Source organism: Dicentrarchus labrax, unplaced genomic scaffold (genome assembly GCF_905237075.1).
Source record: "Dicentrarchus labrax unplaced genomic scaffold, dlabrax2021, whole genome shotgun sequence".
NCBI classification, from domain to species: Eukaryota; Metazoa; Chordata; class Actinopteri; family Moronidae; genus Dicentrarchus; species Dicentrarchus labrax.
The window spans coordinates 5598642-5613094 of record NW_026136710.1 but is presented as its reverse complement, the minus strand read 5'-3'; the positions used below and the strand labels follow the sequence as shown (position 1 = coordinate 5613094).

The window sequence follows — 14453 nt, the reverse complement described above, 5'->3', positions numbered from 1 at the left end:
TGGTTCACCAGGAAGTCCCCTGGGTCCGATCTCTCCATCATCTCCCTGGGAAATAGAGAGAGAGAATGGGTCAGAATCTAGAACAAGACGGGGGGATGATAATGGAGGAGAAAGTGACGATGTGTGTGTGTGTGTGTGTGTGTGTGTGTGTGTGTGTGTGTGTGTGTGTGTTATGAGGGTCGAGAGATAATGGGAAGGCAGAAAGAAAAAGCAGGGGAAGAGGGGATCAGGTTGCATCAGCTGTGGGTAATGAGGATGGTGGAGAGAGATTAGAAGCAGATAAAGGTGTGCAGAGATCAAAAATGTAAGGGAGAAAATTTAGTGAGAAATTGAAGACAGGGAGAGCAAATGAAAGTGAATTTTGGGTGCTGACAAAAGGTGAGTTTGGTAAGAAGAAGAAGTTCAGCTCAGAGTAATTTCTGTCTTTCTGCAACATAACAATAGTGGTTAAGGGATGACATACATCAGACACAAGCTTTACTCCTATCTGGTCTTATAGGCTGTTATAACCAAGGGAAAATAAAGGGGAAAAAAAGGTATTTTTACCCTCTCTCCATCCTCTCCAGGAGCACCAGGAGGTCCAGAGGGTCCAGATTCACCCTATAACAACAAACATTAAGATTTAACAGTAGCACACATCAAAAGAAACACACACACACATGCACACTTTTCATAGCACCACAAAACATCTTACTCTGTGTCCTTTTTCACCAGGAAGTCCAGCCAGACCATCAAACCCTCTGTCTCCCTGAAGAGGAAAGAAAAAACAAGTTGCATACCTCTTGTACAAGTTTGTTGAACAAAAAACTTAAACTGGTATTATGAAATATAGTGCACTGAAGTGTATTATGAATGTGGTAGACAAGGTACCTTGGGTCCAGACTGTCCTGGCATGCCCCTGGCACCGTCGCTTCCAGGACGACCCTGTAAAAATAACAACAGATCAGCTGAATCACTACACAGTGAAGACTCGAATATGCCTGGGTTTTAATTCAGCACTCCGTAATGTATCAATTATTCCTCATGAGTATCAGAAAGTAATATGTTGTTTGTGTCACGCATACCCTTCTGCCAGGCTTTCCAGAAGGTCCTGGGGATCCCAAAGGTCCACGTGGTCCCTGAAACAAACACACTCATATTAAACCTTGAGGCATTTCTTTGAGGCAAGAAAAATTGCATTACTAGGCTTTTAAGTGTACAAAAATAATTAGCTAACTAATGAAATACTGCAATAGTTCAACAATATATAAGTTAAAGTTAAACAAGTTTTAAAATCAACAAGTTTTCAGGTTAAGGTTAGTTGTTTGGATAAAAACTTCTTTTTTATGTCTCATACCTGAGGACCTGACTCTCCAGACTCTCCCTTCAGTCCTGGTACACCAGGAGGACCCTGAGAAGGAAAAGAAAATTTGATAGACACAAAACTAATAACAACTCAGCTACAGACTGTTTGTATATTCACTTTGTGTACTGTGCACTACAATAACTGCTGATCAAATTTTTGACATAAACTTTGTATTGATTTTGAGTCTGTGTTTGCCGTGACATGATTCGAAATACATACCAGAGGGCCGGACCTGCCAGTCAAACCCATTGGACCTGTAGGGCCACGCATAGCCAGCTGAAGATAGGAAGGGAACGATTAGCGATATCATCAAAAAATAACAAACAGAGAAAGAATAAAAGAATGAAAGCTGTTGCACAGTACATTTAGCTGATGTGTGATTAAATATAACACTGATTAACCATTTGCATATGTGTATGTGCAATTTTTGTGTCTGTAAAAATACAACAAAAAATATTATAATATTATATTCAAGCTGCTGTGGAAAATGTGGCAAAAAAGGAATAAAATCTAACTTAACAAAAATCTAAAACAGGAGATGCAAGTTTGTAAAATAGAAAAAACAAGTACAGCACAGTATAATACTGACTACTGATGTGTTTGTGTGTAAACTGTTACCCTAGCCTGCTGCATGATGGCTTGCATCTGGGCTTCCTGTGCTGATACAGCAGGTCCCTTCTGTCCAGAGTCACCTCCAGCGCTCATTCTAAACTATGGAAGGAATCACAGGTTGGTGAGACTTCGCTCCAGTAAAAATAATACCAACACTCAGTAGGCACTGGCAAAACACACAAATAATAGATGAGAAATGTAGAATGATAAAGATTCTTGCAGCACAATAAATACTTTAGTTTAAATACTGACAGCTGTTCCCAACAATAGCTCCAATATTTCTTTAATACAGCATCTTCATCTTGAAACTATGTAACAGATGATGAGCTACAGTAAGCGTCAGCCTCCAGCTGCCAAGCCAGCACCATCAAGGGCTGCCTCTGCAGGCCATGAGCTTCGAATTATACTGACATCTGGTGGTGATAAGCCAACATTGCACCGTAGGTGAACATCCAAGGTTGTGGTGCAACACAGGTTTGTTTGGGCCAGGCATCTTGGGTTGGGTTACGTAGCGCAGTTCTCAGGAGGCTGACAGTCGGTCCGTTTACAGATGCACAGCAATACAACAGTGAAATACTGTGCGGGGTTTCACCATCACAAAAAACATTGTTACCAAGAAGCAAAATTGAAACAGTTGATTCAGAACATCAGGGCTGAGTCAGACCTACTGCAGCTCACCCACCATGAACCAAATTTCTCCACAGCACAAACTTTTCACAACTATTGTGCAAATCCCACAGTTTCTTCTTCTGAAAAGATTTCTGCTGACTTTGATTAAATATTGGCCCTTCCCTTCGCTATCTCAGTCACAATCAAATATATGCAGCTATTTTTTTTTTTCATGCCTGCCAGTCTGCCTGTCCTTTGGTCTGTCTTTCATTCTTTCTCTCTTCATCTTTTTAGCGCTTTTTGTCCTTCCTTCTCCAGTATTAATTTCTTTACTGACATTTCTCTGCATCACAGAGCCTTGAACAAAATGTTCTGCTTCATTACATTGTTGACTGGAAAGGCCAGGGCAAGAGAAAAACACTGGGAAAGATGGGAACTACATCATTTATTCACAAAACACCAACTCATGGTAGAGCAGGCTGTCAACAGAATTTAAAGAAGAAGATGATTACTACTGGATGAATGCAAGTTGGCAATTTAAGCAAGTGTCAAGATTTGCCATTTAACCTTGTCATGTTGATTCCACAATTTCAACACTGAACTAAAGAGTCCTCTGGTGAAAGAAGAGTGAAACAACAATGCATGTTTCTCATTAGGCTTGGAGCTAAAGGATCAGATTTCAAGTTGTGCTCTCTGCCAGTGGATACACCAGAATGACTTGAGTTCCTGTCCAGACAGCGCCTGCCACATGGCTCACCCAGACAGCTCTGTGGACCCCCGAAACCGCAACTTCACATCTGTACAACTAATCAAGTCCAACAGCAGCAGTTTCAGACATCTTCCAAGTACAAGGGAAAGAAAGTAAAAAAAGGTAGACAGCATAGGAAGTCATTAGCTTGGCTGTGTAACTATCGCAGTTGAAGCACTGAATGCAGCTGAAGCTACAAAGAGAACCGACAGCGTTGCTTTGCTTCCTGTCTAAAGCTTGACGAGTTCCTGGAAGGACACACGATAGGATAGTTTAAATTTTGGCTAAAAAATGTCGTTGTAGGTGGAGAAAGACCTATAATATGTAGATTTGAGTTGAGCTGAGAGTGAGCACTACAGGTGGATGGGGGGGGGGTTAACTTACAAAATATACCACAAGGGGTTGCTAAAGCACAGATTTATATTACAAACTCTTCGTAAGGGGCAGGTCTATTAAAAATGGTTTCAAAGGAAACCCCCTTCAGTCCACTAAGCTGTGTAAACCACATGTCATAGTTTTTGACGAAAAAGAAAGATACATCATACTTGGCTTTAAACAAGTCTAAACTAGGATATAAAGCCACATGGAAAATGTTTTAACGCTTTAAGTGGGGTAAACATGAAACCAGACAGTGTTTCCTATTTGTCTATTTTAAACACTCTTTTAAACACTTATAATGTACTTACAGGCAGCATCAGGATAGTTCCAGGGGGTCCTGGCAGACCATCAGCACCAGGAAGACCAGCACGACCAGGAGGACCCTTAGAAGGAAAATTACAAAGACATGAGCGCATACACACTGACAGAAATTTCTATTTTTAGAGATTTAAAAATAAGTGGGATATAAAGAAAGTATCTTTACCCTCTCTCCAGAATCTCCAGGACTGCCTGGTGGGCCAGAAGCACCTGGGGGTCCGGGGAGACCCTATTTCAAGCAAAATATCTCATTTTACACTCATCATACATACACAATGCGGACACTAACAAAGAAACAGTCATATTTGTTCCACTAAAGCTCTCGCCTTTATTGTGGAAAGTGGTCACACATGGGAGAAAGGAATGCATGAGGCAATATGGGACAGCTTGTTGAGTTGTAAATCCTTTGTGAGGCGCTCTTTATTTGTCTATAGCCCAACGCTTGAATGGCTGAACTCTATGGGACTCCATCTGCAGGGTGTCAAGAGCAACTGTGCCTGAAAAAATCTCCCTAGATAAATAATTTAGTTCTTCAACATCTGGGCAAGTCCATATCTCTTCAGGGGGACTGTTTTGGCCACTCCTTTTGCACTGGGAATCAGGCAGCCAGGGATTTTCACAGCACAGCACTAAAACTTGCATTTTCCTATCCAGAGGACATAGCATAAAGAGACTAGAGGAATGGGTGACATAAACTGTTATCAGCTTTTATTTATCAACAAAGATTACAAAGAATAATGCAAGACAAGAAAAAAAAATAGGAAGTTAAAAGGGAGGGACTTAAGAGAGACAGATTTACTCACTGTTGGCCCTTCAGGCCCAGGCGGACCCTCCACCAACATTCCCTGAAACACACAAGCACAGAAATCATCAGATACCACAAGAGTTCCCACAACTATCTCCTGGCCTCATTCATAAGTACATGTCTGTATGCAAAAATCTCAGTCAATACAGATGCACTCACAAGCATTGGTTAAAGCCAGTGTACATGCATACATGTTCCAACACACCTGCCTATCAACTTTCCATCTCAATGTCTTCAAATGAATGTACATTCCTGCCTGTCATTTCAGTTATGCTCGCAATTAATCCATGGAGAACAGGAGGGTGAATTACTGCAGAGACACAGAGGCAAAGGCGCCCTGAGGGGCTCTCCAACGAAGCTGAGGGAAGATCAAACTTAAGTGATAATTAATTTGTCCAATAAATTTGTCGACACTGACCAGATCTCTGATCATGCATGCAACATAAAAGTAGTTTATGCATGTGTCTGCGCTTTGAAATATATTTCAATGATAGCATCTTTGGGAATTTACACTTATCAAAGAGTATTTCTAACATTTACGGTACAGAAAAATCAGCAAGCCATTTCAGTTCGGTGTGGACTCACGAGCATCTGACTTGCAGATGCATCGTTGCAGCTCTGTGGCTACGGAGATATTGCTTTGTTTTGTTTGCTCTTGCGGTAACATTTTGACTTCCTGCTTTTGTTATGAGGACAGAAACCCACACAATATCCAAACTTATTATGCGACCCCAGCATAGTTTTTTCATCAACCCCCCGAGCTGTACCCACGCAGCATTTTCATCCTTAAAATTACCCGATTGATCTTTGACACTCTCCAGGTTACGCCTGTGTTTTGCCTGCAGTGTGTGTGATGGGAAAAGGGATAGACCTTGGGGGGAAAGTGAGTGTGCGTTTTTATGTTTGTGTGTAATAATGTCTGTTTCAGGTTTTTACAAGTTTAGAAGAGACGAGACGCACTGGGTGGTGATGTGTACGCGAACTAGTTCTCGAACATGTATACACACACATACACAAACGGTCATCTTGGAAGTGGATTTAGACACACACTCATTTCTGCTCTCACATATAAACATGAAGACACTCAGTTAAAGTGGCATGTATATTTAGCAGAGCTCAGTGACATTTGTTTGAAGTGAAACAGCTGTAGCTGTATTAGATATAAAAAATCTGTCTGTGTCTGATGTACCTTTGCAAACATACTAAAGGAGTCATCCTCATTTTCGCTGTTACCTGGATATGTGAGTGAATCAGAGCTGATGTATTCCACCTGTTTATATTTTTAAAAAGGTTTTGGCAGAGAGGCAGGAAAAGTGTTTCTTACCCTCTTTTGTTCTCCTTCCCTGCCTCTACTTCCCCCTGTGTTTACACACTACCCACACTGTGTTTAGAGATTATTGACAATCCCTGCATGGCCATTCTCCAAATGTTTATGCTGTAGTCCTGACGGCCAGCCAGGAGCGAGGACTCGCCCAAGGATACTCTGTGAAAGATCTGGTAGGCCTTAGTGAGTGTGTTTGGTCTGAATTTTCATTCAGAAGTGAGGGGTGGATTGTGTTTAGATGTGGATCAATCCTATGTACTCGCAAATATAAACATCCACGCATAGACCCATGTGCACACAAGCACATGCAGCCTACATCTGCTGCTCAAGTATGTTGTTTAAATAGTGGTACTCACAGGCTCAATAACAGCAGGCTCTCCCTTCTGTCCCTTCTCGCCGCGAGCTCCGTCAACCTACACGCCAAACACACAGAAACAAACATAATCAGCACCCCTCCTCTTCATCACCCTCATCATGCTATCCTCCTCATCTTCAAGATCAGGTCTTTGCCAGTACGTCCTTCCATTATTTTTCACCTGTCCGTAATACTCATTGGTCTCAGCAGGCAGCACTTTTTTGCCCCCGTCATATTCCAGGTCTTCGTAGATGTCATAGTCTGAATCGCCATAGTTGGAGATTTCTTCTTCCTTGAACCCATCAAGGTCTGTGTAGTCGCCCTCGCCTTCCACGCCCAGGCCCGTTCCAGTGGCGATGGACCCCCCTGCTCCGGTGCCGGCGCTGGCCGTTCCACCTCCAGCGGTGGAAGATCCTCCAGCAGAGACTGAGCCACCTCCCACAGAGACTGAACCACCACCCACGGACACAGAACTACCTCCGGCAGACCCGCCCCCAGAAGTGATGGTAGAACTGCTGCTGCTGCTGCCTCCTCCGACTCCAATCTGGACTGTAGTGCTGCTGCCGCCGCCTCCGCCACCACCAATGTGAACTGTATTGCTGCTGCTGCCACCGCCTCCACCAGTGGTGTAATGGCTGTCCACGCCATAATCGTATCCATCACCGTAGTCATCATAGGAACTTCCTACCTGTAAAAACACACATATATAGTTAGGTAATGTTAGGTATATGTAAGGAACAACACAAGGGGTAATGCAAAGAGTGTTTCTCGCATTCTCCAAAACTAAGGTCTGGAATTTGCAGCATTGCTTGTTTCAGTTAGAGGTAACTGTCAATAAAGTCTTTCCTGTATAAACAAAAAAACCTTGAAAAATAACCACATAACATTGCATTTGTCTCTATATTTTTATCTCAATTTAAAATGTCTTTTAACAGTTCAGCAATACCTATTAGACCTACAGGTCACAGCAACGATTAAGCGAGGATGTAAGTGTTACAAATGTCAACCTACTGATGTCTTATTGCTAGTGATGGTTATTGAAGTTCCTCCTCCTCCTCCTCCTCCTCCTCCTCCTCCTCCTCCTCCTCCGCTGGTGATGACTGTCTTTCCCGCCCCTGCATCCAAGTGAATCTTTGCCGCTGCTTCCAGATCCAGCTCACCCCCTATGCCCATGCTGGGGCTGGTGATAGTGACGCGTCGAGGGGAGTCCCCATCAGGTGATGCCGTGGACTCGTCGTAGTAGGTCTCATAGTTACCGTAGCCGTCGTAGCCGTCGTAAGGGCTGGTCTCCTCTCCGTAGGCGTCTCCTCCGCCAGTGGCAGTATCTGAAGAGCTCGGTTTGGATTGGCCGGTGCCAGTAGCTGAGCTAGTGGAGATGGACACTTGATCAGTGCCTCCCAATACCTTCTCCACTGTGGTCACCACGCTGTCTCCGTCTGTCACCTAGAGGATAGAGTTGATGTTTACTTAGGTGCATTTAAAAGAATGCGACTTTCACATTCATATATGAAGTCCATTTGTGGCAGATTACCTTGACTTCTTTTTCGGCTGTCTCAGTATCAGACGATGACTGATAAGGCTTGCCATCCACGTCCTCATAGTAAGGGTATTCATAATAGTAGCTGTCCTCCTCTGTGTTCTAAAGGAGAAAGGAAAAGGAAAGAAACATTACACTGACACTGAGAGAGTGTGGCTGAGAGAGAAAGAAAAACTATCAATTATTAAAAACGTGATTTTTAAATATGATCTACTGCTCTGTTGCTGCTGGGTCTTGGCTGATATATGTGCGACAGACCGGCCATCGATCAGAAGCACACAGGAATGCTTTCTACACGCGGACACCTCATGCTGTATCTCCAAGTTGCAACTTGTTACGACTGAATGACAAATTACTTTTCCACTGCTTTCCTAATGAATCCGTCACCCACCCTTAGAAAAAAACAGGTACATTTTATGTATACCTTGCGGGCATACTGACAGGCCCCAGGGCCAAGAAAAGATCGAGAGGAAGAGCTTCCTGTCCATCTTTTTACACTTCACTGACACACCTTTATTTAGCATGCATATACTGTATTGGTATTCACTGCAGAAAACGGCACGGTGCAGGGATGCAGGCTTAGGCAGGCACCACATCATTCCTGAACATTATTAACTAACTGCATAGCCTGATAACCCTGTTCTTCCCAGTCAGCACTTTCCTCTGGCAGAGTGCAGTTCTCCTGCTTAAGCCAAGAGGCTCTTTTCAGCACAGGATCCAGCCGAGATCTGATTTGAGTATTAGAGACAATTATGGATTAAGGAAAATGAACTTCCTTGAGTAAGGTCAAGCCATGAGAACACTTCTCTTGCCACTAGTAATGGGCAATGTAATGGCCTTGAGTTCACAACGCTGCACTGTGAGCTCTGAGTTAAAAGGAACATATGATATGATAAAAACCTAAATGTCTTGTCACTCACGTATTCATCTGTGTTGGGGTCCTGGTTCTGAGGCTGGTCGGGCACTGGCACTTCACAATCGGGGCTGTAGTGCTCACAGTAGTCATAGGCAGCGCGATGGTCTGCTACAATCATTAGCTGCTGGATGTCTCCCTGGAAACCACAAGAAACAGGAAGTCATGAGACTCACTGGACACAGACACAAGTCATGCATGTAAATAAACAAGCAAACAATCAACAGTGACAGAGACGCTGGTCTCACACTCTGTGACCTGTGGAGGAAAAATGAAGGAATATAAACAAATAAAGATGAGGGAGAACATCTGTGTGCAGCAATACCACATGCAGAACAGGCAGTCCTGAAACTAGGTCAAGCCAGGGGAATCTAAGGGTGACTAAATGATGAAGAACTTTGTGCGGAGTCCAAGAGTGTCGTTTCACATCAGAGTCGAGTGTGAGACAAAAAGCTTACAGCAAACAGAGCCGAGCTACAAGAGAACATGGAACAACTGACTTCATGCTGTGGACGATGACACAAACAAACACACACAACCACAGTCTCTCTTACACACACACACACACACACACACACACACACACACACACACACACACACACACACACACACACACAATCTCTTTAACAAGATGAATGATTTTTGAACAGCATACCTAAGCCCTGCACCAGATCTGAATGGGACATGAGTGATTTTTGCCTTTGAGCTGATTGTGCAAAAGAAATGAATCAACTTAGCATGTGCGACATGGAGAACATGAGCAGACCTGCAGTTACAGATATCTGACGGGAGACATTTGACTTAAAGGTGTGTGTGCATACACTGAGGTGAACAGGGTTGGAACAGCAGCAGAAGTCAGGGATTTCAAGAAAGAAAAAACTCAAGAAAGAGACAGAAGAGAGGAGATTGGTAGAAAAAGAGCAAGAGAGAACAAGAGGGAAAAAAGAAAAAGGCTCAAAAGGATCCCCAGGCTACATAGGGAGCTGGGTGTGTGTGTGTTTGCCACATGTTTCTCAACAGAATGCATATGGCACCAAAAGGCTGTATTGTATCAATCCAAACATGTCCTAATCACACTTCCAAATCCAGTGATGTCATTCCACATCAATCAAACACAACTTTGCTGAAACAAATATATTTTCAGGGGGTATGAGAATCATGAAGCGATGCAACTATGGGAACAAACCAGCACAGAGGATAAAGTGTTTTTAATTATGTTCGATTGCCAAAAATCTGAAATCCCTCAACATGTCTTTCCAACTTAAATTCTTCATGGATAGTTCTCTTTTCTGACAAACATAAATGGATTGCTTTTGTGGTCTAACCAGTGACAGTTCACTGAGGAGCACCAATCCCCCCACTACACTCGAACATACCACACAGAACTCCGTGTCTCGGGTCCTTTAATAACCCTTGCAAAACACCCCACAAAATTATGTTTCCTGCTCCGTCCTTGGCTTATGCTATCAGTGGGGTTTATGGTGGATGCAAGAAAACAAATCCTAGTACTTCCTCTAAGACAGAAAGACTGGAGCCATTAAACAGCTCCCTAAGCTATAAACTCAGAGCTCCCAGGAAACTTTCAAATGGCTACTACTGAGCTCTTTGTCCAAAGTCAGGATCTGTAAGGAGTCTTTACTTGCTATCAATTTGACAGTCCGTCTCTCCCTTATCCTGGCAAGACTGTGTGTCACAGCTGCACTGAAAGGGGATGATGGGAGTTCAATGTTTGAAATGAGGTCACATTCAATAAGGAATAAGCCCTCTGTATGACAAAACAGCCCTGGCGTCTGGAGCATTGCAACTGCTTTCCTATTCACATGCCATTCTTTAGCTTTCCTTTTTCTTTTTACCCTGCTCTCTTTTTCTCCATCTCCCAGAGCTGCCAAAGGAATGTCAGGGTAGATCCCGACCACAAGTGGTGTGATCCTAATTGCACCATGATAAGTATTCATACACCTAAGTGTTAATGAGAACATCCTCACAGCCCTGAGAGCACTGTGGCAGAATGTGCTTAATGATGTGTGACATGTACACAGAGAAAGAAAGAGCTGTGTGTATGACTGGAGAGAAACGTGTGCTGTTATAGGGATTTTATTGAGGCTGGAAAAGCTGATGGCTGCATTCGATTGTACTAACCCTACAGCCAAAGGCATGTGAGAGGGGAAAAAAGGATGAGAAGAAGCTGGATGGGGAGTGTGGACCTGAGCTGAGCTGTGCTCAGTTGCGTTGGACCATTCAGCACAAACAGTTCCAGCCATCTGAAGTTTTATTCTGTGTTAAAAGTTCTGGACTATAAAATGAGAAGCCAGGCACTGAGCACTGCATTAAACCAAATGCAGATGGATAGGCAAAGAGGAGTTAGAAACAAACATTTTAGAAACAAAACATAGATTGCGCTTAGAATAAGTCTAGAGAATGGCGAAAGAAAAAAGAAAAGCCAAAATCAATACTGCAGAGTGAGGTATCCTCACTTTTAGTCCTTGGTATACGTTAAGCGCCAAAAATCCTACAATTCCCAAAATGCAATTTCCTAGCGTCTCTTTATTAGACTCTCTCTGCCTGATAAATCCGCCTATTAAACCTCACACCAGGTTGTAATGCAAAACTTCTGTTACAAATGTATAAATTCTGAGCCCATCTGAGACAACCCTAATGACATCGCTATGACATCATCTGGGGTCATTTTCTCCTTATTTGCTCCTCCAGTACTACAGAAGACATATACATCTTTTACAGGCTGTGTAGTATGCTCCATGACATGTATATTGACTGATGTGTAAAATCTGTGCAGTGCCCCTTTAATTTTTAGTCACAATTTTAAAGTATACACAATTATTTGAAAGTGCAAACTTCTTACTTTATTTCAGATATACAGAATAATGGGAAACTAAAATGCAACGACATGCAAAAAGGTCTTGTATTTGACAAATCATCACAAAAAGATGCTTGCTTATGTCCTTTTCATCCTCCATCTTTACGGATAAATTTTCTCTGCCTTGATATAAAAGGCATACGGTACACGCGTTCCCATGAAAACTGTACACCTTCACAGTAAAACTATTGTCAAAGTCTTGATCCACCGTGACAACCACTAAAGCTGGTTCTGATTTCCTTTTCTTTGAGCCAGAGCTGCTCTTTTCACCGCACGTCGCTCAACAGATTCTGTTGCCAAACGTTATATAAGCTGCTGTTTTACAGATGTAGGGAAGCAGTAAATATTCCTATACTGTACTCCAGCTGTATGCTAATGCCAAAATTCTCATTTAGGATTCTGGCGCTGAATGGTCAACTCAGTCCAGCAGCCCATTAATGCGTGAGATATTTTCCCCATTACTGTATATGGACCACCTCTCTATATTTTGATGTCAAGAAACTGCACTGCAAGTACTCTATGTGCGGAGTCAGGGATTCAAAATTCGATAAGCGTGATTGGTTAACCAAACACTAAAAAAGAACAGGAAATTAAAGCTTAAAGTCACACCAACGGAGGCTGATATGTGACACAAACGCAGACTGAAGTATGCCATATATAAAATGATTAATATACAGCAACACAGACACACATGCACCACCAATCCTACACCCAAACAGAGCACACCAAAGGAAAAAAATAACCTGGAATTATACAATCACACCCAAACCCCTGGGGGAACCATAAAATACATGCAATCATCTTTGCTGTTTGAGAGGGGACAGTGACATTTTTCACTGTGGAGCATCATGTGGCACATCAGAGTGGTGCTTAAGGCAGAATTTTCAGACAATAACAGGGCTGCCGCTGTCAGCATCTCCCTGGACTCAGCTGAAATACGACTCTTCTCCTGGCCAATGGTCTCTGCATGTCGAGCTCTGGTGGAAAAGCCATTGCCTTTGGCTGTGAGCAAAGGCTGTGCTGACTTCACATACTTCATGTTAAAGAAACTGTTGAAAAAACACTTGCATGGGCACACAAAACATGCACATGAATCCACGAGTGATAACGAACTGCAGCTTACAACAAAGAAGAACATGCTTGAAAGCTTTCAGATGCATCTATTCTTTCTGTTTTTATTGACTAAAATGTCACATCAACTTTTTGGCTTTAATCCCTGAACCTCACCCTCACACATATATCCCTTCTGGAGGTTCTGGTTGTGTCCAGGTGGGGGCAGGAGAGTGCTCTAATGAGCATGAAGCCAAACATTTGTCTCCATCTGAACCTGACCCACAATCATGCAGGGTGGACCGAGTTCATTGTGTTCCCTCCCTCTTCTATATAAAAATATGTGATGCATGGGATGGAAAGCAATACTGGTGTGGTTTCAAAATCATCACATCACAGCGGACAGCTAATGAATGGGGTCAATTATTGCTATACAAAGCGTAACAAAATGAACTGCACGCATATATTCTCCTTTCTTCTCTTTCTTTTTCTCTATACACACGTAACTTCAAGCATGAGGCGAAGGGAAGACTACAAAGACTTATTTTGATTAGAGTAAGGTCTTGGTGATGTCAGGCGACCCCCTGCTGATCAGTTTAGGGAGGCTGTGCTCAGCGTCCCATGAAATGTTCACTTTCTTGGCTTAGAGCAACATAGCATGAAATAAACAGCGCAAACCAATGCTCATTATATCGTCATATCCCCGGGGACACCTGATAATGGCCCTGTTTACCTTTTTGCACCTCACACAACGGCTTGAAGAAGAAAAACTCAGGTCAAGTTTCTCATCATTTTTGTCAGCAAAGGCAAATGGATAGGAGGGCCCCACAGACCAGGATAAGACTCTGGGAGGTCCGAGCTCTGGCTGCATTTTAAGGCGAGCTACTTTCACAGCGTATTTACATAGTCAGCCCTGAGCTCTGAGCCAGGCCTTGGGTCCCACTGCCAGCCCACACCGGCACACTGACAGTCCCAGAGCCTGGGCATACTCCAACCTGACCACAAAAACCAAACAACACATTGCAGAGGTCAGCTCGCCGCACAGAGGCCATAAATCAGCATGGACACACACACAAAAATGCACATGGACACACAAACAAACTAGACACACATTGTCTACATAGTATATACATACGTACGTGACACACATATGCCTCCGGAGAAATTCCACACTAACAAATTTACAGAATGAAACCGTTACCAGACATCAAGTACATTTTCACCCACATACACTTTCCCCTCCAGACTGTAGCTCACTCCCAGCGCTCAGAGCAGCTGCCAAGAGCAACAGGTCTGTCTGCCTCTTCACTTATCCACTGTACAGCACCTTAACAATCCCCTCACCTCCTCGCCGCTGTCCTGTTTTTTGGATCCCATCTCCATCATTTCACCCCTCAGCCTCCCACATCACACTCCCTTCTGTATAAGATTTAAATTCCACATCTCTAAGGACTATGAGCAGCCATATTCCCATTTCCCGTTCCTTTGGGGTAGTGGAAACCAGAGAGGCTTGCCTCACCTCATAGCCGTAGATTCTGAGTGTTTGCCTTGGCCATTTGCTGAAATCTACATAAAAAAAGTG

General features: G+C 43.2%; 1 protein-coding gene across 1 annotated transcript in view; it reads right to left on the bottom strand.

The window, feature by feature from the left end:
* col5a1 (procollagen, type V, alpha 1) overlaps nucleotides 1-14453 on the bottom strand; it is a 73401-nt gene that overhangs the window by 29172 nt on the left and 29776 nt on the right. Inside the window, exons 5-20 of the mRNA XM_051411749.1 lie at nucleotides 8952-9083; nucleotides 8026-8133; nucleotides 7506-7937; nucleotides 6676-7182; nucleotides 6496-6552; nucleotides 4814-4855; nucleotides 4177-4239; nucleotides 4001-4075; nucleotides 1964-2056; nucleotides 1565-1621; nucleotides 1337-1390; nucleotides 1065-1118; nucleotides 871-924; nucleotides 695-748; nucleotides 547-600; nucleotides 1-45 (exon numbers count right to left, since the gene is read on the bottom strand). Of these exons, the coding sequence (XP_051267709.1) occupies nucleotides 1-45; nucleotides 547-600; nucleotides 695-748; nucleotides 871-924; nucleotides 1065-1118; nucleotides 1337-1390; nucleotides 1565-1621; nucleotides 1964-2056; nucleotides 4001-4075; nucleotides 4177-4239; nucleotides 4814-4855; nucleotides 6496-6552; nucleotides 6676-7182; nucleotides 7506-7937; nucleotides 8026-8133; nucleotides 8952-9083 (1881 nt within the window). The remainder of the gene's footprint in view (nucleotides 46-546; nucleotides 601-694; nucleotides 749-870; nucleotides 925-1064; nucleotides 1119-1336; nucleotides 1391-1564; nucleotides 1622-1963; nucleotides 2057-4000; nucleotides 4076-4176; nucleotides 4240-4813; nucleotides 4856-6495; nucleotides 6553-6675; nucleotides 7183-7505; nucleotides 7938-8025; nucleotides 8134-8951; nucleotides 9084-14453) is intronic.